This window comes from Myotis brandtii, unplaced genomic scaffold (genome assembly GCF_000412655.1).
Source record: "Myotis brandtii unplaced genomic scaffold, ASM41265v1 scaffold84, whole genome shotgun sequence".
NCBI classification, from domain to species: Eukaryota; Metazoa; Chordata; class Mammalia; order Chiroptera; family Vespertilionidae; genus Myotis; species Myotis brandtii.
In genome coordinates this window covers 5,430,572-5,453,994 of record NW_005371410.1, presented here as the reverse complement: position 1 = coordinate 5,453,994, position 23,423 = coordinate 5,430,572, and the positions used below count along the sequence as shown (strand labels likewise).

The window sequence follows — 23,423 nt, the reverse complement described above, 5'->3', positions numbered from 1 at the left end:
GTTCACCAGCATTCCAGGATCCTTATTTATAATTCTCTGCTACTGAAGACAATGGGTGGCTTCCTGCAGAGAAGTACATCACTTCTTTCTATATCTAAGAAATAGGCAAGTTATAAAAAGGTAAAATGTATTTAAGAAGTTTGCTCTTAGAACTGATTGGGCACGTTGAATAAGTCTGACCTTACTTAGTATACTTAGACCAAAGTGGGGGTGGGGTGCTCAGAGTTTCTTTTCCTGTTTTAGTTGTAGTGAAAGGACATTCAGGGTCAGGGACCTAGTTAGATAGCAGGGGATTTCTTATGTCCTATTGCAGTATAAAAAATAGGGTATTATTTGTACAACCAAAGACTATTTTATGGTTTAAGGAGAATAAAGTTGACTACATGCCCTGGCCACTGTGGCTCAGTTGGTTGGAACGCTGTCCTATACACCAAAGGTGGCAGATTCCATTCTTTGTCAGGGCACACATACTTGGGTGTGGGTTCGATCACTGGTTGGGGTGCATATGGGAGGCAACACATCTATGTTTCTCTCCCTAAAAAAAAGTTGACTACATTAAAAAAAATAGTGTGTCCTAGTTTGCAAAATTCTGGTCTTTTTGATAGACTAACTGAAGAGAGATTTAATAAATTAAGTGCATGCTGACTTATTAGGCTCCAAAGAAATACTGAGTGTGAAAAGAAAAAACGCTGTGGAATACTATGCAGCAGTAAAAAAAGGATTCCTTACTCTTTGAGACAGCATGGAGGAACCTGGAGAGTATTATGCTAAGTAAAATAAGCCAGTCAGAGAAAGACAAGTATCATATGATATCACTCATATGTGGAATCTAATGAACAAAATAAACTGCTGTACAAAATAGATCCAGAGACAGAGAAGCATAGAATAGACTGCGGAATCTCAGAGGGAAGGCAGAGGAGTGTGGGTAGGTGGGAAGTGATCAAGCAAAGAACTTGTATGCATATATGCATAACCCGCCCTTGCTGGTTTGGCTCAGTGGATAGAGTGCCAGCCTGCGAAACAAAGGGTTTGATTCTGGTCAAGGGCATGTACCTTGGTTTCAGGCTCTTCTCCGGCTTGGGCCCTGGCAACCAATCGATGTGTTTCTCTCAGATCAATATTTCGGTCTTTCCCTCTCTCTAAAAAGCAATGGGAAAATATCCTTGGGTGAAGATTAAATAAATAAATAAATAAATAACATATTTTTTATTTATTTACTAGAAGCCCGTTGCACGAAGATTCGCGCAATAGGCCTTCCTTCCCCTGGCTCCCGGCACCGGTTTTCCTCTGGCACCCGGGACCCAGGCCTTTGGTTCAGCCAAACAAAAGCCTCTTCAGTCTTCAGTCATCTTCAGTCTTCGCTCTGCGCCTGCATATGCAAATCAACCGCCATCTTTGTTGGGTTAATTTGCATACTCATCCTGATTGGCTGGTGGGCGTAGCGGAGTGACACCAATTTGCATGTTTCTATTTTATTAGTGTAGATTGGACACAGATAATAGGGTGATGAAGGCCTGGGGCAGGGGGTGGGGTGGGCTTGAAGGGGTCAGTGGGGAATAAAAGGGGACATAAGCAGTACTTTCAACAATAAAGATTAAAAACAATAGATTTAGAGACATAGAAGCATGGAATAGACCAGTAGTCAGCAAACTCAGTAACAGAGCCAAATATCAACAGTACAATGATTGAAATTTCTTTTGAGAGCCAAATTTTTTAAACTTAAACTATATAGGTAGGTACATTGTTATTAACTTAATTAGGGTACTCCTAAGGCTTAGGAAGAGCCACACTCAAGGGGCCAAAGAGCCACATGTGGCTCGTGAGCTGCAGTTTGCCGACCACGGGAATAGACTATCCAATCTCAGATGGAAGGCAGGGGTGGGTGGGTAGGAGGAAGAGATCAACTAACCAAAGCACTTGTACTCATATATGCATAACCCAGGACACGGACAATAGGGTGGTGAAGGCCTGGGGCAGGAGGGTGGGAGGTTTGGGGGGCCGAGAAAGGGTCAAGGGAGAAATGGGGGGACAAATGTAATACTTTCAACAGTAGAGAGTTTAAAAAAGAAGAAATATGCCCTGACTGGTTTGGCTCAGTGGATAGAGCATCAGCCTGCGGACTGAAAGGTCCCAGGTTCGATTCCGGTCAAGGGCATGTACCTTGGTTGTGGGCACATCCCCAGTAGGAGGTGTGCAGGAGGCAGCTGATCGATGTTTCTCTCTCATCGATGTTTCTAACTCTCTATCCCTCTCCTTTCCTCTCTGTAAAAAATCAATAAAATTTTTTTTTAAAAAAAAGAAATACTCAGGGTATTTTGAAAGAATTTTGAAATTGGAGTAAACATTTGTTAGGAAAGAAAAGGCCTAGTTTAGTCAGCAAACGTTGGGGAAAAGATATCATTTCTTTGGATATCTTAACAGAGAAGTGAGAGCAATGGTATTGCTTGGCATTAGGTCAATTTGAAGTGGATGAGGGAAAGTACTTGAATTTTAGATTCTACATTTTTCCAAGATATTTTTCCACAATGGAAGTAACAGGTTTCAACTTTCCCAACCAACAGATTTGGCCCTTTCCCTCAAACTCTGCAATTTTCCCCTAACTTAGGTTATTAGTATCAGTAGTTTTACTTATTTTAACTATCAAAAAGACACAGCAATTAGTAACGGACAGGAGTAAGCTGCCAAAAGTACTACTTATAAATAGTAATTAAACAATTTTATATAATTCTTTTCTTTAATCCTTATCTGAGGATACATTTTAGTGATCTTTTGAGAGAAAGATAAACATTGATGTGAGAAACATTGATTAGAGAAATATCAATCAGTTGCCTTCTGTATGCACCCCAACCAGGAACAGAACCTGCAACCTAGATATGTGTCCCAACTGGGAATCAAACCTGCAAACTTTTGGTGTATGGGACAATGCTTCAACCAAGCCACCTGGCCATGGCTTATATTTCTTTATAATCCAGAGCTTTATCCATAAACTTTTTAAAAATAAAAGTATTTTCATTGATTTCAGAGAGGGAGAGAGACATAGAAGCATCAATAATGCGAATCATTGGGGGTAGGGGAGGCCAGGGGATTGTCAAGGGCGGGGGGAAAAAGGAGACATATGTAATACCCTTTGTAATACTTTAAGCAATAAAAAAAAACCCAGTTAGGGCCATCCATGAACTTCTTAATCACAGAACCAAAATCAGTTCATTGCTTTATGTGACCATATTTTTAAAAATATATATTTTATTGATTTTTTTTACAGAGAGGAAGGGAGAGGGATAGAGAGAAACATCGATCAGCTGCCTCCTGCACACCACCCACTGGAGATGTGCCCACAACCAAGGTACATGCCCTTGACCGGAATCGAACCTGGGACCTTTCAGTCCGCAGGCTGATGCTCTATCCACTTAGCCAAACCGGTTAGGGCAATGTGACCATATTTTATGAAACTCTTTTTCTTTTTTAAAATATATTTTATTGATTTTTTTACAGAGAGGAAGGGAGAGGGTTAGAGAGTTAGAAACATCCATGAGAGAGAAACATCGATCAGCTGCCTCTTGCACACTCCCTACTAGGGATGTGCCTGCAACCAAGGTACATGCCCTTGACCTGAATCGAACCTGGGACCCTTCAGTCCGCAGGCTGACGCTCTATCCACTGAGCCAAACCGGTTAGGGCGAAACTCTTTTTCTTGAAGACTTGTCTTCACATTGTGACAGAATGAATTCTGCTGGCAACATTTCTGGAGGAAAATCCAATACATATGAGTAAGTCAGACTAATTAGTTCTTCTCAACATTCTATATTTTTCTTTCAAACTCCATCCTTGCCTATCTCTGTTGCTATCATGTCATGAAATGCCTGCATTCCAGGTAGTCCTACCAAAGTAGATTCGACACAAGTGGGGTTAAGAATAGCCTGTGAAGACAAACTCATACTTGGTTTACTTACTGCTTTATTTAAAAAGCAGTGGTTGAGCATTGACCTATGAACCAGATAAGGGTTTGATTCCTGGTCAGGGTACATGCCTGGATTGTGGGCTTGATCCCCAGTAGGGGGTGTGCAGGAGGCAGCTGATCAATGATTCTCATCATTGATGTTTCTCTCTCCCTCTCTAAAATCAATAAAAATAAAACCATGAACAAAATGAAAACAACCAACTGAATGGGTGAACATATTCACCAATGATACAGCAGATAAGGGGTTATCCAAAACCTATGAAACTTATGCAACCCAACACCAAAAACAATCTTATAAAATGGGCAAAAGATCTGAATACACTTCTCCAAAGAGGACATACAGCCAATAGACACATGAAAAAATACTTAATGTCACTAGTCATCAGAGAAATGTAAATTAAACCCATAATGAAATGACTGAACATCTGCCAGAATAGCTATTATCAATAAATCAACGTATGTTGTTGGCAAAGATGTGGAGAAAAAGGAACTCTCGTGCACTGTTGGTGGTAATGCAGATTGGTGCAGCCATTATGGAAATGGAGTTACCTCAAAAAATTAAAAATGGAACTGCCTGATGTCCCAGTAATTACACCCTGGAAATATATGTAAAAACCCCCAAGCACTATTCAAAAGAATGTATGTACGCCTATGTTCATTGCAGTGTTAACAATAGCCAAGACTTGGAAGCAGCCTAAAGGCCCATCAGATGAGTGGATTAAAAAAGTTGTGGGTGCATTTACATAGTGGAATACTATTACCTTTTCCGATAGCATGAATGAAGAATATTATGCGAAGTGAAATAAGCCAGTCAGAGCATCATATATCACTCATGTGGAATCTAATGAACAAACTAAACTAACCAAGTATAAACAGACTCAGAGGGAACAGTGACAGCTGTTAAGAGGGTTTCGGGGCTAAAAGTTGAAGCGATTAAGAACAAAGCGCTGAGACATGGACAACAGTATGATTACCAGAGGGAAAGGAGGGTTGAGGGATGTAGAAGAGAGTAAAGGGGAGATAAATGGTGATAGGAGACTTGACTTGGGACTGTGAACACCCAAAACAACATATAGGTGATGTGTTATAGAATTGCACACCTGAAGCTTATATTTTATTAATGTCATCACAATAAATTCAAAAAAATTTAAAAAAAAATATACTTTTATTGATCTTAAAGAGAGGGAGATAGAAACATCAATGAGAATCATTGATAGGCTGCCTCCTGCATGCCCCCTACCAGGATCGAGCCAGCAACCCGGGCATGTGACATCACTGGAATTAACTTGGGACCCTTCAGTTGGCAGGCCTAAGCTCTATACAAACTGGCAAGGCTCAATAAGTTTTTTTAACGGGAGAATACTTTTAACTGAATATGTATTTATGATACTTGTGTGAAATGTACGAACTGGTTACCTCTTTTTAAAATGTAATTAATCTGTTCCACTTATAAAATTGCATTTGGTAGATAATTCTTTGCAGAGCTTATGAGGAGCGCCCTTGGTTGCAAAAAAAATTTGGTTGCCACTTTGAAAAAAAAAAATAGAAAAAAAGCAGCATTATGGTTATCCTTCCAACGAGGATTTCCTTCTTAATATCAAGTTTATATCCGCTACATCTGTCTTTTTACATAAAGAGTAACAACTTATTTTGATGTTGAACTATCCTTTGGAAGACAATTTTAAGTAGCAATACTATCAAATATTATAGCCAACAGCTTTAGGTAAGGTCAGACCCAGTAAATACCTAGACTAGGATCCACACCCTCTTACTATTTATTAGTAAGACAATTCCAATTATACTTTGTAATTTCTGACAATTGAAACAATATCTCATTATGAGTTAAATAGCAGTATGCCAAAAAGCTAAAATGGCGTTTGCTGTCAAATACATTGAGGCTGACCCAAATATGATTAACATTTAATTGAGCAAGAAACTTCCCATCTAGGATTTAAGTTGTTACCACGAATGGTTTCTACAGTTTTGGTCAAATATTTTTGCTCAATAAATACTCCCACAAAATAATCTTCAGGCAGGGATTGAACTGCGGAATAGAATCATGGGACCTCTGATGAGATTCACTTTATATAAAAACACTTAAATCTTATGTTTCTAGTTTAATCTATGAATTACCCTTGAATATGTGAGGTTAATATATTTTAAACCTCAAAGAAGTGATACCCTTTTTGCTTACAGCTGTAATTACCCTTAATTCATTTGTGATATAAATTTGCTTTTGGCAGTGGTGGAATCCACGGTTGCCAAACATTAATTAAAAGTTGGACTATCCTGGTTCCCAACCCAAAGCTTGGTTTCTTGCAACATCCCGAACATATCAAGAGTCCTGTGGAGCCAAAACCGGTTTGGCTCAGTGGATAGAGGGTCGGCCTGCGGACTGAAAGGTCCCAGGTTCGATTCCGGTCAAGGGCATGTACCTGGGTTGCGGGCACATCCCCGGTGGGGGATGTGCAGGAGGCAGCTGATCGATGTTTCTCTCTCATCGATGTTTCTGACTCTCTCTCTCCCTTTCTCTCTGTAAAAAATCAATAAAATATATTTAAAAAAAAAAAAAAGAGTCCTGTGGAGCTGTAGGAAGATAAGAACATTATACATGACCATTGTTGAAAAGTTACAAACATTATAAACAATATGTATTTTATATAACTAATTGAAATAGGGCAAGCCATCAAGGCCTAAACTCTTACCTGATTCAAGAAAACCACTTAAGCCCTAAACCAGTGATGGCGAACCTTTCAGCTCGGCGTGTCAGCATTTTGAAAAACCCTAACTTAACTCTGGTGCCGTGTCACATATAGAAATTTTTTGATATTTGCAACCATAGTAAAACAAAGACTTATATTTTTGATATTTACTTTATATATTTAAATGCCATTTAACAAAGAAAAATCAACCAAAAAAATGAGTTCGCGTGTCACCTCTGACACGTGTGTCATAGGTTCGCCATTACTGCCCTAGACAGTTTGGCTCACTGGATAGAGCATTGGCCTGCGGACTGAAAGGTCCCAGGCTCAAATACGGTTAAGGGCATGTACCTTGGTTGCAGGTTCCTCCCTGGCCTGGGCCCTGGTTGGAGGGAACCAATCTACGTCTCTCTCTCTCACTAAAAATCAGTGGAAAAATATCCTTGGGTGAGTATTAAAAACAAAAACAAAGTACTTAAAAAAAAACCACCTTAAAACCTATTTTTAAAAAAGTTTTGTTAAACCTCTCCTGAGGATATTTTCCCCCATCACTTTTTAGAGAATGGATGGGAGAAGAAACACCAATGTGAAAGAGACACATTGACTGGTTGCCTCCCCCATGTACTTCACCAGGGGTGGGGAGCTAACCCACAACCCAAGTACGTGCCTTTGATCCGGAATCAAACTCAAGACATTTTGGTCCACTAAGGAACACCGGCCAGGGCCCCTTAAAACATATTTTTAGTCATACGCCAATAGTTAATAACACAGCCAAAGAGTTGAACAAAGCTGAAACTTTAAAAATCTTCCAATATTTCTCTTTGAATACATTTAAATCCTTACCATTTGCTGTTTTAGAAACAAATTGCTTTAAGCAGGATTATATTCTATTGAAATGGCAGTATTGCCACAAACTTGTTAGGAAGATGGCAATTATACAAAATTGCTAATTCTCCAAGTAACATGAGGTCCTTTAAGTGCTTAAGCTTTAATCTAGTTTATCCTCTGGAAACAAGTTCACCCCAGCTGGTTTCCTTTTTGTATTCCCTTCTCTACCCTTTTTTGTGTTTTATAGGCCCTGTATACATTTCCCCTTCCGTCCACTTACTTCTAATTCTAAGGGTTACATTTCACAAGAACACAAATCAAGAATATCTGGCCCTGGCCAAGTGTGGCTGTTATCCTGTGCACAGAAGGTTGCTGGTTCAATTCCTGGTAAGGGCACTTGCCCAGTTTTCAGGCTTGATCCCTGACAGGGGGCCTGAGAAAACAGATGACTGATATTATGCTCTCACATCAATATTTTTCCCTCTGTCTCTCAAAAAAATCAATTTTAAAAATATAAAAAACAATATTTGTAGTAGTTTGTACACCTGGGTTCTCATTCTTCATTAGACTGATCTCCTAACCAGGACATAAGACACTCACTCCCTTTAATCACAAACAAAGGTAAAATGTATCAAATAAGAAATTTGATTCTTGGGAACAGAAGGTATCTGAGCATATTAACTTTATATATAAACTGCTTTTACTCCCAGGCACTTCAGAAATATTTGCATGTCAACATGTTGCACACATCATTTTAAAATGAAATACCTAAACACAAATAACCCCTTTCATTAATGTAGGAATAATTTTGAGCCATTAAAGGGAAAATAAATGTAAACCAAGTTTATTTTGCTTTTTAAAGTAGTGTTCTTAAAGCACTACAGCTTGGTAAACAATGTAAATTAGTATAAGTCATCTCAAAAGCCAGTTTTGTTGTTTGTTTTTTAATGAGTTGTTAAAAAGATGCAGCCTATTCTACCAGGATAAATATTTTTAACCATTTCACTTCGAGTTAATGAAGGCTCACAAATGAGCAACACTCCTCATTGAGGAAAACAAAAAGCTGTTGTCGACAAGCGACAGCACACACACACAAAAACAAAAAGAACTGTGTAAAAATAACTAACTGTGTTCACATATTTTTGAAGTTGCTTTACAATGGGATGATATGCACATGATCTTGCTGCAAACTTGCCATACAGACTTGTAATACATGTAGTCTAGACAAACAATTCCGTCCAAGAGGTGCTAACTTCTGACAATGCAGCACTATAATCCTTTTAACAATGCAATTTGTTTTACTCATTATTTTTCTTCTAGACTGAAATACAGGCTAGAAAGAAAATGCTCCCTAATTAAAAATTGGTAGTTTACAGAAAAAAAATTGTATAATTTTGCATTAGAATTTACAAGTATATGTTCAAATCGGATTTGCCTCCTCCCCCATCCTAGCCACAAGATGGGCATGAAGTAGAATTTTAAAAAATGCCTTAATTTTCAACTTCATGCAGACTAAATAAAGATGACCAAAACAAAAGCTTAAACAATGGAAGGTATTTCACAGAAAATTTCTTATACAAAAAACACATAAGAAAAAGGGCCACTAGGTGACATTTTAATTTACAAATTGGCATCATTTTGGTCGACAAATATCCAGATGCTGTTTTCTTCTGCTAACAAAAGTTGCAGAGAAAAATCAAACCCCAGCATGACTTCCCATTTTAATCACACATTTCTTCTGGAATTTCATGTGGATTAAGGATGCCAGGGACAGACATTTGAAGTTTATGTTTCTCTTCCTGAGCCTGTCGGAGGGCTGTTTCTCTTTCTTCCAAAAACAGGTCAGATGTATCTTCACCTGCAAACTCCTGTGAAAGCAGATAGTTGAAAGGTCAACATAAGTGTGTTATGAAAAACAAATAGTTTTTTTTCGGGGAAAGGTGGAAATAAGCATATTTCCTGTTTACACAAGGGATATAATTTTTCCATCAATTGGTTGGGTTTAAATTTCAGTATTATGTGTCTGAATTAAACACCGAAGGTGGTGCACAGAATTTGAGCATCAACCTATGAACCAGGAGGTCATGGTTCAATTCCCAGTCACAGCACATGCCCGGGTTGAATTGCGGGCTTGATCCCAAGTAGGGGTCCTGCAGGAGGCAGCCGATCAATGATTCTCATCATTGATGTTTCTCTTTCTCTCTCTCCCTCTCTCCAAAATCAATAAAAATATATTAAAAAACAAAAAGCCCCCAAAAAAGGTGCTAGTGGGAAAAAGGTTATAGAAGAGCCATAGAATGATGACATACACACATGCCAGATTATTATGACCACCCAATCAGTACTTCGTTGGGCCACTTTTGCCTTCAATACTGCGGCAATTCTTCTTGGTATTGACTCCACGAGATGTTGAAAGGTGATGCAAGGAATCTGACCCCATGCCTGATGAATAGCACTGTCCAGTTCTGTGAGATTTGGTGGTTGTGGAACCAGCTGCCTGATGGCTCTTTTAACTTCGTCCCACAAATGCTCAATTGGATTGAAATCTGGTGATTGTGGGGGCCACCTAAGCAAGGTAAAGTCTCCCTCATGTTCTTGAAACCACTCCTACACAATAGGAGCACCGTGGCATGGCACATTGTCTTGTAGGAAGAAGCCATCTCCATTGGGATACGCCATCAACATGATAGGATGAACTTGATCAGCAACAATACTTAGGTATGTTGTGCTATTCAGACGTTTATAATGGTTTGGCCCTCTAGCAACCTCAGCGTGAAATTATAGCTAATTTGACTACAAATGTCAGGTGGTCATAATAATCTGGCCAGAGTATGTATATGTGTGTTTATATAAATATATTAAGCAAAGATATAAAAAAGCTGTTTCTCCTAAAACTAATGATCAAGTTAGTCTTATATTTCTGCAAATGCAGATAAATTACATACCTTTATTTGAACTAGGAAATCCCTAAGATGTTCCTTGAAAGCAGGAATATCCTGATTTAAACTGAAAAGCCCTGTCACAAAGAGCTTTACTTGAGCACTGCAAATCAAAACATAGTAATTAAATAATTGTTTTTTTAAATAAGAAATTTGTTTATTAAAAAAAATAATATTTTTTTTGCAGATGAGGGAATGCAGACTTAAGGAGATTAGCCACATATTCCTGAATAAACATTTGGTTGTTAACTGGATTCCCAGGATTTAATGGTGTACTTATTTTTCCTTCTTCAACCAAATTGAACATATATGCAAGTATTGACGCATGCATCGTCAAACCTGTTGATGAAAAGATTATTATTAGCTCTAAGATTTAACAACTGGAACATTTAACATTTTTATAGCTTTAAATCCTTACCGGCAGTATGTGAGGTGTCTGTCACAACAGAAAAGATATGTTGAAGAATATCACAAAAATAAGTTTGATAAAAACTCTGAGCTGCAGCTTCTTCTTGTGCAACATTTTGCAAAAGTGTAAAAAGGATCTGTAAGCCTAAAATACATAGAACAGCAAATTACAGACTGGTAACACTCACATGATAGTATTTTACCAATAAACTATTCTGCTTCAAAGCCCATTCTCCCTCTTTTTAGCTAATTATTTGCCTAAATTATCTTGAGTCAGTAATAGAGGTCTCTTAGAATCAATGTCTGCTTTCTGATAAACTGTAAATAATAACCATTACCACCTTACCACTATGTCTGAAGGATCATTTTCTCCACATCCACACCAAAAACAGCACAAATAGATGTTTCTATTACATAAACCAATTACTATTTAAATACACAAATAAAAAATCCTCCTGCTAGAGATGTTCTTTAGATTTATCCTCAGTAAATTATTAGTGCCACAGTGGAAAAGCATATGGAGAAAAGGAAGCAGTAATAAAGATATGGAGCACGGCCTGCATGGCTCAGTAGTTGAGTATTGACCTATGAATCAGGAGGTCTCGGTTGGATTCCCAGTTAGGGCACATACTCAGGTTGCAGGCTCAATCCTCAGTATGTGGAGGCAGCTGACCAATTATACTCTCTCATCATTGATGTTTCTCTCTCTCTCCCTCCCTCCCTCTCTGAAGTCAATTAAAAAAAAAAAAAGATATCAATAAGTGATGTTTCCCTACTTTTAATTTTATGCCCATCTCCCATAACTAATTCTGCCTATGTACTATGTACAAAACAGACAGCTAAGTTGCTTTTAGGGCTTACACAGACAACTTGACAAGTGAAGTGGTACCTACCTGTCTACAACTATACACCTATCACTAAGTGTCTGTAGAATTTGTAAACTGGCAGGCAAATAAGTAAATTTCTATGCATTTACCTGTATCTGCAACATTCCTCATAGTATGTTTGAAAGCCCAAATAATGGAATCTAAAACAAGTTTAAACTGTGCAGGTGGAATAGCCAGAAATGCTGGGAAACAATGAGAATTGACAGCCTGAAGTAGTAAGAAAAAGTTCGTTCTGTGCTCAGGATATTCTTCAAAGTCCTAAAAATGGTAAGAACAAAATAAAAAGCAAGCCCGAATTTAATATACTTGTTAGTGGAACTCATAAGCTGTATGGTCTCCTGAAAGGCCAATTCAAAGACAATATAATTCACCTCTCATGGATCATAAAATTACCATTTGTTAAACAAATGAATTATGAAAATAAGGAGACCTTAGGTCACATTATAAAGCAACTCATCAAAATGCACATAAAAGAACATCATGTGTAACGTGCTATATAATCATTAGTAACTTGGAGACTCACAAATCAATACATTAAAATTGTTAATGTCTATAAATGCAGTTTTCAATAAATTCAAGCTACTATTTGAATGAATGCAATCTATCAAATGTACTCCTTGCTGTTATTTTATAGTAAACTAGAGGCCCGGTGCACAAAAATTTGAACAAAATGTGGTAATATATACATACTAGAGGCCTGGTGCACAAAAATTGGGAGGGGGGGGGGGGGGTTTCCTCAGCCCAGCCTGTGCCCTCTTGCAGTCTGGAACCCCTCGTGAGATGACCACCTGCTGGCTTAGGCCCGCTCCCTGGGGGGGAACGGGCCTAACCTGGCAGTCAGACATCCCTCTGGCAGCCCAGGAGCCCTCGGGGGATGTCCACTTCCCAGCGGGGAGCAGGCCTAAGCTGCAGTCGGACATCCTTAGCGCTGATGAGGAGGCTGGAGAGGCTCCCGCCACTACCGCTGTGCTGGCAGCTGTCAGCCTGGCTTGTGGCTGAGCAGAGCTCCCCCTGTGGGAGCGCCTGACCACCAGGGGGAAGCTCCTGCGTTGAGCGTCTGCCCCCTGGTGGTCAGTGTGTGTCATAGTGATCAGTCATTCCCAGTGGTTCTGCTATTAGGGTCAATTTGCATATTACCAGTTTAATTGAAACTTTGTTGCCTTGGGCAGAGGCCACAGCCAGCCAGGGCAGGTGGGAAGCTTAGCTTCCTCCATCGCCAGGCAACCAAGCCTCCTGCTTGCTCCAGCTCCGTAGCTGCCGACCACCATCTTGGTTGGGTTAATTTGCATATAGCCACTCTGATTGGCTAGTGGGCGTGGCTTGGGGCATATTGGAGTTGCAGTCAATTTGCATGTTCTCTTTTATTAGATTAGATTAAAACCAAAACAAAAGCAAATCAAAATAAGCATTTCCCTGATCTAGAGGTTCAAGAATTTAACCCCAGAACCTATGCTGCACTCAAAGGTATCATTTATGCTTTCAAGAGTTTAGGATATCTTGCAGAATTTCCCATTTTATAACTGAAATGTAAATCACATTACCTTATTTATCATATTCAATGTGCATTCAAAAACAGCATCAAATATTTGAGGTATTTCAGCTGTTATATGTCCTCCCAACTTGTTGACGATAATAGCCATGGTACTAAGCACTTCTGGTTCTCTAGCAGCTGGGACATTTCTCTGATAATCAATGAGAACTGCATCCAACAAAGGAGGAACAAAATTTTCAGCTACCTGTTTAAACAAAAAACACACTTTTAAGTTTAGAAAAAAACATATATATATGTTTAGATTTTAGAGAGAAGGTAGTGAAGGATAGAAACATAGATGAGAAACATCAATCAACTGCCTCCTGCACACTGCCCAAAGGGGAGCAAGGCCGCAACACGAGCATGTGCCCTAAACAGGAATTGAACCGGTAACCTCCAGGTGCTATGGGATGACGCTTAACCAACTGCGCCATACTAGCCGGGAAAAACTTTTAATCTATGCATTTGGTTACTATTATAAAAAGCTAAGTCACTGAAATATACTTTGACTAGGTTTTTTGTACACTAAAGCATTTAACTGAAAGAAGCCAAAACATCACAATAGGCTGGGAAGGGGCAGAACATAGTGTAGTTCAAATTTATAATTATGAAAGAAACTAAGGCCCAAAACCAAGCGACTGACTCCAGGCAAAACCAGGATTCTAGGAATACTGTATATGAAGGATGAGGAACCTAGCAGGAAAGAAAAAATCATCCTAACCAAGATTATATCAGTTTCTTCAGTGGATAATATCTATAAAAACGGAAGTACTCCCACTCAATGTATCTTAATAAACAAAAAGAATAGCCATCACTTCTTATACAAGAAAATAGAACTGCACCAGAGAGACTGTGAAGTTTCTAGAATTGTCAATAAACATAGTCATATTAAGGTGTACCATCTATGCTTTTCGTAAGTTCTATATCAAGACACGTACAATTGCCGAAACTGGTTTGGCTCAGTGGATAGAGCGTCAGCCTGTGGACTGAAAGGTCCCAGGTTTGATTCCGGACAAGGGCATGTACCTGGGTTGTGGGCACATCCCCAATAGGAGATGTGCAGGAGGCAGCTGATCGATGTTTCTCTCTCATCGATGTTTCTAACTCTCTATCTCTCTCCCTTCCTCTCTGTAAAAAATCAATAAAATATATTAAAAAAAAAAAAAAAAGACACGTACAATAAATACAACCTATTTTTCGTTCATTGAATATTTCCAGTGTCAGTGGTGTACTAATATACAAAACAGGTTTTATAAGATTGAGGATAAACACAAAATTATTTTTCCAATTACCCACTTGGCATCTTACAGAAGAACTGGTTCTCATTTACGTGAGACACCTGGTTTGGATGCCTCCCCAAGTGCCATTACTGGGGCAGCGAAACTTGCAACCTAGGTACGTGCCCTGGACCAGGAATCAAACCTGTGACACTTGTCCACAGGCCGACATTCCAATCACCGAGCCAAACCGGCCAGAGCCTCATTTCTACTCTTGATACTGACTAAAAGAACTTTCTCCCTAGAAACTGAATCTGAAGTGTTTAGTATCTTTGAAATTTACTGCCCTAAACCATGACATAAGTCTTAATTGTAAAATATAATGGTGCCATCATCATCACCACTGATATGCCTGAAATTTGCCCAAGCTATTTTAAATTATGAACTTCATAACTCCTTCAATTCTTCCTACTTTTTACTCTCCAATTTTAAATACAGTTGTACTTTTATAATGCACATGTTCAAAACTTTTCAATATTTAAATCTGATACCTTGAGAATTCCACAATAGTTTTCTGAACAGGTTTCCTGGAAATTTTAAAATTATACAAATAGCTCACTTGTCAACCAATATTTCTATGCAGCAGTGTTAATAAGACAGAAATTTTTGTAATGTTCCAAGGATCAAGAGAATGAAAGGTGTAACAAACACTAAAAATTATTCACATTTTTCCAAGTTGAGGCATATGGAGCTCATTTAGTTTCTGAAAATCATACTCCTTTCTGGAAATGATTTAGAATAAAAGCAGTAAGAGTAAATGAGATTTTCAAACCTTCAGCTGGTAAAGTACTTTTACTGAGGAGGCAAACTAATGAAAGCTTTGTAAATTGCTTTGAAAATCATGATGAACAAAAAGATTTCATCTGAACTGTATATATCTATCCATGGAAAAATTAAAATTACCCAATCTATTCCTGTCAGCTATCTTGTTACATATCACCACCATCTAACCATCTTTGCAAGATGGTTTAAAACTTAGTAATTTTAAGTAGTCAAAGACTGTAATAAATAGAATGCTATACAATAATCCCAAATGTAGACATCTAAATTACCTTTAAATTAGCCAAATACATACAGAGATAAAGCTTAAACCAGAGAATGCAGCATCAACTTAAAAAACAAAAAACACATCTCACTTACCATCTGTGGATCATTGGACCGGCTCACCCAACCAGATATTAACTTTAAAGTTTCCCTTTTTACTGTTCGCATACTTCTAATCAACGGTTGCTTTGTAACCATTTCACCTAAAAAATACAACCAAGTGGAAGCCAACTTGACAAATAAAATTCTATATTGGTAATTACATGTACTTCCAATACTATTTACCACTAAAGATATATTTAATGGGGGGGAAAAAAAGACTAATTTTTTAAGGGAAGGGGCATGCAACTAGTTAAAAAATTATCTAGGGTTATCTGGAGGGAGGCTTATTTAAAATCTGTAAGAACTACTGAATGCCTACACTAAGGCAGAGAACGTAGAATTGATGTTGTACAACATTCCATAAGAATTCAAAATCACTCACCATTAGCTTGAATAGCTGCAGAAATATTTTCACTGAGGCACTTGTATACATTAAGCATATCCAAGTAAATTCTCCCAAGCTGAATTACAAAGGGGTGTCCAACAGCTTTGCAGGCTCTTACATTTGTTTTCAATATGCTACCAAGCTGCTTAACTGTTTCAGGATCTTTAAGTATATCCACATTCTGTGAAAGACAAAAACATCTATTTATCACATGAGAATTATCCTTGTAATTATTAAAGCAAAAACCACTACCAACATTATTCCAAATTTATAATCACATTTATAATCCATAATGGTATAAAAACACAGAAGTTTATTACTAATACCTACAACCAACATTAGAGTGAAATCTTCCCAATGTACCAGCAAAACAAAATAAAAATACTTATTTCTTTAATGCACAAAAACACACACAAAAGTAGTTATGAATCAGGTATGCATGTCAAAGGCACTGAGTTCACTGCTCCTAAAAATAACACACTTCTTAAATTCCACCATAACTTTTGTAAAAAGTAATAGAACTTACTTTGGTTGCCTGCTGGATTATGCTATCCCAAACTTGATTAGGAAGCAGCATGTATTTTTCTATCAAATGTTCTTGTACTGTTTGGTCTGTCTGTGCACCAATCATGTACCCCACCGCTTCATAAAATGTATGGACCTATGTTGAAAGGCAGACATTTTACTTTTATGTATCATAATAAGGAAAACCATACACAAACAATTCACGTCTATACTGAAACTAATTTCATTGAAGTGTCAGAAATAAATTAGACAGAAAAACAGCCTGACAAACTCTGGTTGAACTTTTCCTTCACTATAAAAACTTAAACAGAGATACTTGGAACTGAATCTAATAGTGACATTCTTTCTATTCCCATCTGACTAAAACAGTAGTTACTTTCTAAGAAAATAGGCTAAGATCTCCCATACCTGTTGAGGTTGAAGATCACAAATTATAGTGTTAATATTGTTCAAAATCTCATCAATAAACGGCATTACTTCTCCAACCTGAACCTGAACAAAATGCCTGCGGCACTTCTGAGCTATTTTAATGAAAGTATCACAAGCCATGTCTTGGACTCCATCATGGGTCTCTAATGAAACAAAAACATTTATTTAAAAAAATTTCAAAAATAATTTTTAAACAAAAACAAACAACTAAATAAAATATATTAAATAAAAAGGATTTACCATGCATGAATTCAAACAGCTTGTTAACAACAGTCTTTAAAAATTTCCAGTGAGCTCTTAAAAATCTTGGATATTGACCTACTATGTACATGATATTTGATGCAATTATAGCTTTATTATCTTTGCCTCTTTTCTGTTCACATAATCCTAATAGATCCTGTAAAATAAGACAAATTTCAGTAATTTATAATTAAACATAATTATTTAATGATTCCAGTCTATACATACAACGTGCATACCTTTATAACAGTAACAAGAAATCGTTTTTCATCCTCTTCATGCATTGCTCCACTAATGGAGCCTATTGCCCAACACAATGTATTTAAATTTTTCCATGACCATTCTGTACCATTCACTTGATTGTGAAGCTTTTCAGTCATTATTCTTTCTGTATCTACATAATCCAGATGAGTAAGATAAACTACAAAGGAAAAAAAGTTCCAGATGTTTCAGATGCAAAATTTAATGAGCAAAAACTTTTACTAAGGGAAGAGCAGCACATTAATAAAATGGCTACTAACATTCAGAAACTAAGTGGATCACATTTCCTACAATATTTCCATTCCAGAATAGAATCACAAAGACTTAAATTAATAGTATTTATTAACTTACCTAATGTTTCTCTCATATTCTTATACAAATTTATGGAATCTGTATCCTTCATGAATTCCCTTACAACTTCACCCTGATCATTTTCTACAACCAATACTTCCTCTGGTTTAGCCATACGACTAACCATCAATAAACGAACCTATTCAACAAGAAAAATCTGTTAATTTCAGAAATCAGCCACATCAAATATAGATTAAAAAATTAGATTATATGCACCTTAAGGTACCAAACTGCCCTGACAATATAAAAGAATGAACATATTTAAAATGTAATTCTATTAACAGTGGTTCTCAAACTTTAACATGAATAAAAACCATCTATTAAATATCCAGTGCTTCATCCAGACACTGAAAGGGGGTAGCCTCTTAACTTTCTAACTCACAGATGTGCTTATAATAATCTCTTGCATGTTCTGGTTTTCAACATGCATGGGGAAGTTGGACTCTTTTTGTAGCCCATTTATTTGGATAGATTAGTAAAAAAACAAAAGCCAGTGCTTGCATTTAGCTCTAAAAATCACAGTAAGCCACAAGAGCATCAACCACCCACTTGACTGTTACCTTGGATAACACCGGCAAATACAACTGCCTCCTGGGAGGAACATCAAAATGCTGACTTCCAGATAGTAACGGAGAGGCCAATGTAGAGAATGGGCTCTCTCTATAGAGTTCAGCTGCCAAATGATTCCAGTACTCAAGACAAATCTTAAAGATTTCCGTTTCTTCCACTTCTGATACCAACAACATATAATGAAGGGCCTACAAAGAAGACCAAAACTATTAAAATAACTCTTAGACATTAATTGCTTTGCACTCATTGTGTTATTCAGAAATAAAAGTTCCTGTTTTAGGTTTCACAACTCTGATATTTCATTATTCATGCACCATACTAAAAATTCTTTAGGAGCAAATTCTGTTTTCTTTTTTAAAAAATATATATTTTATTGATTTTTTACAGAGAGGAAGGGAGAGGGACAGAGAGTTAGAAACATCGATGAGAGAGAAACATCGATCAGCTGCCTCCTGCACACCTCCCACTGGGGATGTGCCCGCAACCAAGGTACATGCCCCCGACCGGAATCGAACCAGGGACCCTTCAGTCCGCAGGCCGACGCTCTATCCACTAAGCCAAACTGGTCAGGGCAAATTCTGTTTTCTTGGAACACTTATGTAGTAATTAGTTGGTATCAATAAGCAAAAAGAAACAAACAATCCAAATATCCATCAATTGATGAATGAACACACAAAATTTGATATAGCCATACAATAAAATATTACTCGGTCATAAAAAAAGGATCAAGTACTGGTTCATGATGTAACATGAACCTTGAAAACCCAACTACAGAAAACCATATGATTCCATTTGTATGAAAGATTTAGAGTAAGTAATTCCAGAAATAGAGAGCAAATCAGTGGCTGTGAAGGAATGGGGGAGAAAAAAGAATGAGGTAACTTTCAATGGGTATATCACTGGTTTGTGGGTAAAAATCTCTTGAAAAAGAGATGGTTGAAAACACTGTGAATGTACTAAATGGCACTGAATTATACACTTTAAACTGGATAGTTTTATTTTATGTGGAGTACAAATCAATTTTTTAAAAAACATGTGTTTTTAAAATTGATTTTATTTTCTTAAATATTTTATTGATTTTTTTACAGAGAGGAAGGGAGAGGGATAGAGAATTAGAACATCGATGAGAGAGAAACATCGATCAACTGCCTCCTGCACACTCCCCACGGGGGATATGCCCGCAACCAAGGTACATGCCCTTGACCGAAATCGAACCTGGGACCCTTCAGTCTGCAGGCCAACGCTCTATCCACTGAGCCAAACCAGTAAGGGCTTTAAAATTGATTTTAAATATATTTTTACTAGAGTCCCAGTGCACGAAATTCATGCACAGGGGTGGGGCAGGGGAAGGAGGAGGTCCTCAGCCCAGCCTGCACCCTCTCCAATCTGGGAACCCTTGGGGCATGTGCTGGTTTAGGAAACCGACATCCCTCTCACAATCCGGGACAGCTGGCTCCCAACCACTCGCATACCTGCCTGATTACCCCTAACCACTTCTGCCTGCCAGCCTGATTACCCCTTAACCACTCCCCTGCCAGCCTGATGGATGCCTACCTGCTGCCCTGTCAGCATGGTCCCCCAACTGCCCTCCCCTGCTGGCCTGGTTGCCCCTAACTGCCCTCCCCTGCCGGCCACCTTCTGACCACATGGGGGCAGCCATCTTGTGCAAGGGTGCAACAGTCAATTTGCATAGTACCTCTTTATTATATAGAATTGATTTCAGAGAGTAAGGTAGAGGTAGAGATAGATATAACAATGGCGAGAGAGAATCACTGATTGGCTGCCCTCTGCATGTCCCCTACTGTGGATTAAGCCCACAACCCGGGTATTATGTGTCCTTGACTGGAATCAACCCTAGGACCCTTCAGTCCGCAGGCCGAAACTCTTCCACTGAGTCAAACCAGCTAGGGCTTTAAGTTGATTTTAGAGAGAGGAAAGGAGGAGAGAGAGATAGAAAAATCAATGATGAGAATTATCAAAGAGCTGCCCCTGGCATGTGGGCCTTCCACCCCCCTGGGGGGCGGGGGGGAGGGCGGTTTGAGCCCATAACCCAGACAGGTTCACTGACCAGTAATAGAACTGCAATTTCCCAGTTCATGGGTCGACAATCAACCACTGAACCACACAAGCCAGGCTACACATCAATTTTTAAGGTCATTAGACTTCATCTTAGAAATGACACATCTGACCCAACTGCCATGGCTCAGTGGTTGACCATGGACCTAGGAAAATGGAGGACACGGTTTGATTCTCAGTCAGGGCATGTGCACAGGTTGCGGACTTGATCCCCAGTGTGGGACATGGAGGAGGCAGCCAATCAATGATTCTCATCTTTGATGTTTCTATCCCTCTCCTCCAATCCTCTCTGAAATATATATCTATCTATCTTGACACGTCTGTACACCCTTTAGGAATTTGTTATCATGTAAAAAAACAGTTTCAGAAGCCAAAGGCTCCACAAAGCCTACCTCCATGAGTGTTTCCCTGAGATTTAGTCTTTTTTCTATAAGTTGACCATGTTCCTTAAGAAACGTGCAGAGAAACAAACTGAGATTTTGAATGAAGTTCTGTTCATCATCTTTTCCATTTGAGTATGCAAGTCGAATATTGGTATTTAAAGGAAGCATCTGCAGGTTTAAATAGAGACTATTAGCCTGCATTTCAAAACCAATGAAAAAAGACAGTACATTTAAGCCCAAAGATTCCATTACCCTTTTACCAATACTAAAGTAGTCAAATATCTTATTCTCCTTGGTCAGTTATAACTGTTTTTGTATCTTTGTGTGCTAGCTTTGGACACATTAAAAAAAATCCTTTATTGTTTAAGTATTACATATGTCCCCTTTTACTCCCTCCAGCCTGCCACTGCCCTCTACCCTAGACCTTGACAACCCTATTGTGTATGTCCATGGGTTATGCATATATACATACAAAGTCTTTGATTGATTACCTCCCACCCACCGTCGTCCACCTTCCCCCACCTTCCATCTGAGATTCTGCACTCTGTTCCATGCTTCCATTATTTCTGGATACACTCTGTTCATTATTTTATTTTGTTACCTAGATTCTATATATAAGTGAAATCATGACACTTAATTCTCTGACTGACTTATTTCACTTAGCATGATACTCTCCAGGTCCCTCCATGCTGTCTCAAAGGGTAAGATATTCTTTTTTTTACTGCTGCATAGTATTCCATGGTATAAATGTACCACAGCCTCTTTATCCATTCATCTACTGATGGGCACTTGGGCTGTTTCCAGATCTTAGGTATTTATGCAAGTAGTAAGATTTACTCAGACTATACTCTGAATTCTTTCCTGGATCAAACTTTTCCCTCTTTAATCTCATCAGAAATGTAAAAACATTCAATTAATTTATTCATATAACATACAGTAACGTCATATTATGATCAATCTTTTAGATAACTTATATAAACTAGAACTGCACAATCCTTCATTTCAGACATAAGGTCAGAAGCAGCTGACATTAATCCCCAGATTTGTAAGCATTTAATGAATTTTCAAAATGGCTCATTAAAATGGCTAGTTTACTCATTTTATAGAATAAATATGCAATCATATTATACTAGGTCTATTATAAATGACTCTGAAATGGTTAAACTCTAATCTACCCCTTTCTAAGGAACATAAATTTACTCAGTTTTTGAGTGTTTTACCTGTTTTAGCTGCATCATTGTCAGTGTAAATAGCGTGACAAATTGTTCCTCATATTGGCTTACACTCACACCAGCAATCTCAGTGAGGCACTTCAGAGAGACATTTCGAAACATTGGAACATTCAGGAACTGTTTTAATACAAAAAAGAAAACATAAAATTAAAGGGCCTGAAACATTTTACTTAAAATTAAAATTGGAGGGGAAAAATAAATGATTTTACTAGTACATCAAATATAGACCCTCCCTCCCCAAAAGCAGGTAAGCAGGTGACAGCTAATTTTGTTTTGCACATGTATTTTGAGAAAATTTCATTAACCGCCTTATTGACAATAAATAATTTAAGAGCAAACTGTGCTTTCTTTTGATGTGTCTGGGACATTTGAAAAACACAAATTTGCTTAGTAACCTATCCAAGACCCATTATGTGACTTTTAAGAACACCATATTTTCTGTGTAGTCTAAAAAGAATCCAAGATTTATAACTGTTCAGATTTTAGGAGACGGAAACACACCAATGATTAATGAAGACGTGGGAAAAGTAGCTCTTTCATATTCTCTTGCTGAGATGATATAAAGATGGCATGCCATTTGTGGATGGTAATTTGGGAAGCAACAAAAGCCTTAGAAATGGACATTACTATTTACCTGATATTTAACACAAGTTCACACAAAATAAATATTCCCACAGGGCATAAATGTCTTATGTATAAGAATGTAACCCTTAGTACTATTGACAATAGCAAACAGTCTTATACAAATTATCTATTTTTTTTTTTTAAAGTATAAATTCAACTACATTTGCCGGAAGCCAATTCCAGCATGTCAGCAAGGGCTGAATCATCTAGGAATGGCTGATGGCATTTCCCCAAACCTGAAAAGGATATATAAATGATTGCTTGCTGCCAGATAGCTAAGGGCATCTTAATCTACATGTTATTGCCTCCTCCTGACCAAACACCTGAACAGCTGGAGGTAATTCCCCATTCTGACAATGGACTGTGTATACCCTTTGATGTGTATATCTACCTTGCCTTAGGACAATTTGTGTTAATAAAAAGCAAGGGGTCCTGAGACAAGGAAAACTTGGTTTCCTTTAGCTAAGTCTTCTGACTCCCTATAATGCCTTTCAAAATTATGTTTCGTCTCTGGACTCTTATTTAATTTACGCACAGCCCCTTCTCCAGATATCTGAACCCTTCTTGATGGAGGATCAAGAACCACCGGCATTAATATTAAAATAATAAAATTGTTCCCCAAAAGAAATCAACAGAGTGAAAACAGAAACGAAATCTGGAGGAAGACACTC

At 38.0% G+C, this 23,423-nt stretch overlaps 1 protein-coding gene across 5 annotated transcripts in view; it reads right to left on the bottom strand.

Moving 5' to 3' along the window:
- Positions 1-8,307: 8,307 nt before the first annotated feature.
- XPO1 (exportin 1) overlaps positions 8,308-23,423 on the bottom strand; it is a 53,314-nt gene continuing 38,198 nt past the window's right edge. For 4 of the 5 annotated variants that reach the window (XM_014532058.1, XM_005884575.2, XM_014532059.1 and 1 more), the window contains 16 exons: positions 22,117-22,245; positions 20,906-21,064; positions 18,428-18,625; positions 17,868-18,006; positions 17,495-17,676; positions 17,256-17,412; positions 16,995-17,158; positions 16,588-16,722; positions 16,059-16,242; positions 15,671-15,777; positions 13,264-13,458; positions 11,812-11,980; positions 10,846-10,980; positions 10,607-10,766; positions 10,434-10,530; positions 8,317-9,356 (listed from right to left, as the gene is read on the bottom strand). In XM_014532058.1, coding sequence (XP_014387544.1) covers positions 9,210-9,356; positions 10,434-10,530; positions 10,607-10,766; positions 10,846-10,980; positions 11,812-11,980; positions 13,264-13,458; positions 15,671-15,777; positions 16,059-16,242; positions 16,588-16,722; positions 16,995-17,158; positions 17,256-17,412; positions 17,495-17,676; positions 17,868-18,006; positions 18,428-18,625; positions 20,906-21,064; positions 22,117-22,245 — 2,457 coding nt within the window. In that variant the 3' untranslated portion in view covers positions 8,317-9,209. Of the gene's footprint in view, positions 9,357-10,433; positions 10,531-10,606; positions 10,767-10,845; positions 10,981-11,811; positions 11,981-13,263; positions 13,459-15,670; positions 15,778-16,058; positions 16,243-16,587; positions 16,723-16,994; positions 17,159-17,255; positions 17,413-17,494; positions 17,677-17,867; positions 18,007-18,427; positions 18,626-20,905; positions 21,065-22,116; positions 22,246-23,423 lie in introns of all 5 variants that reach the window. The other variant, XM_014532061.1, reaches the window with a different exon arrangement.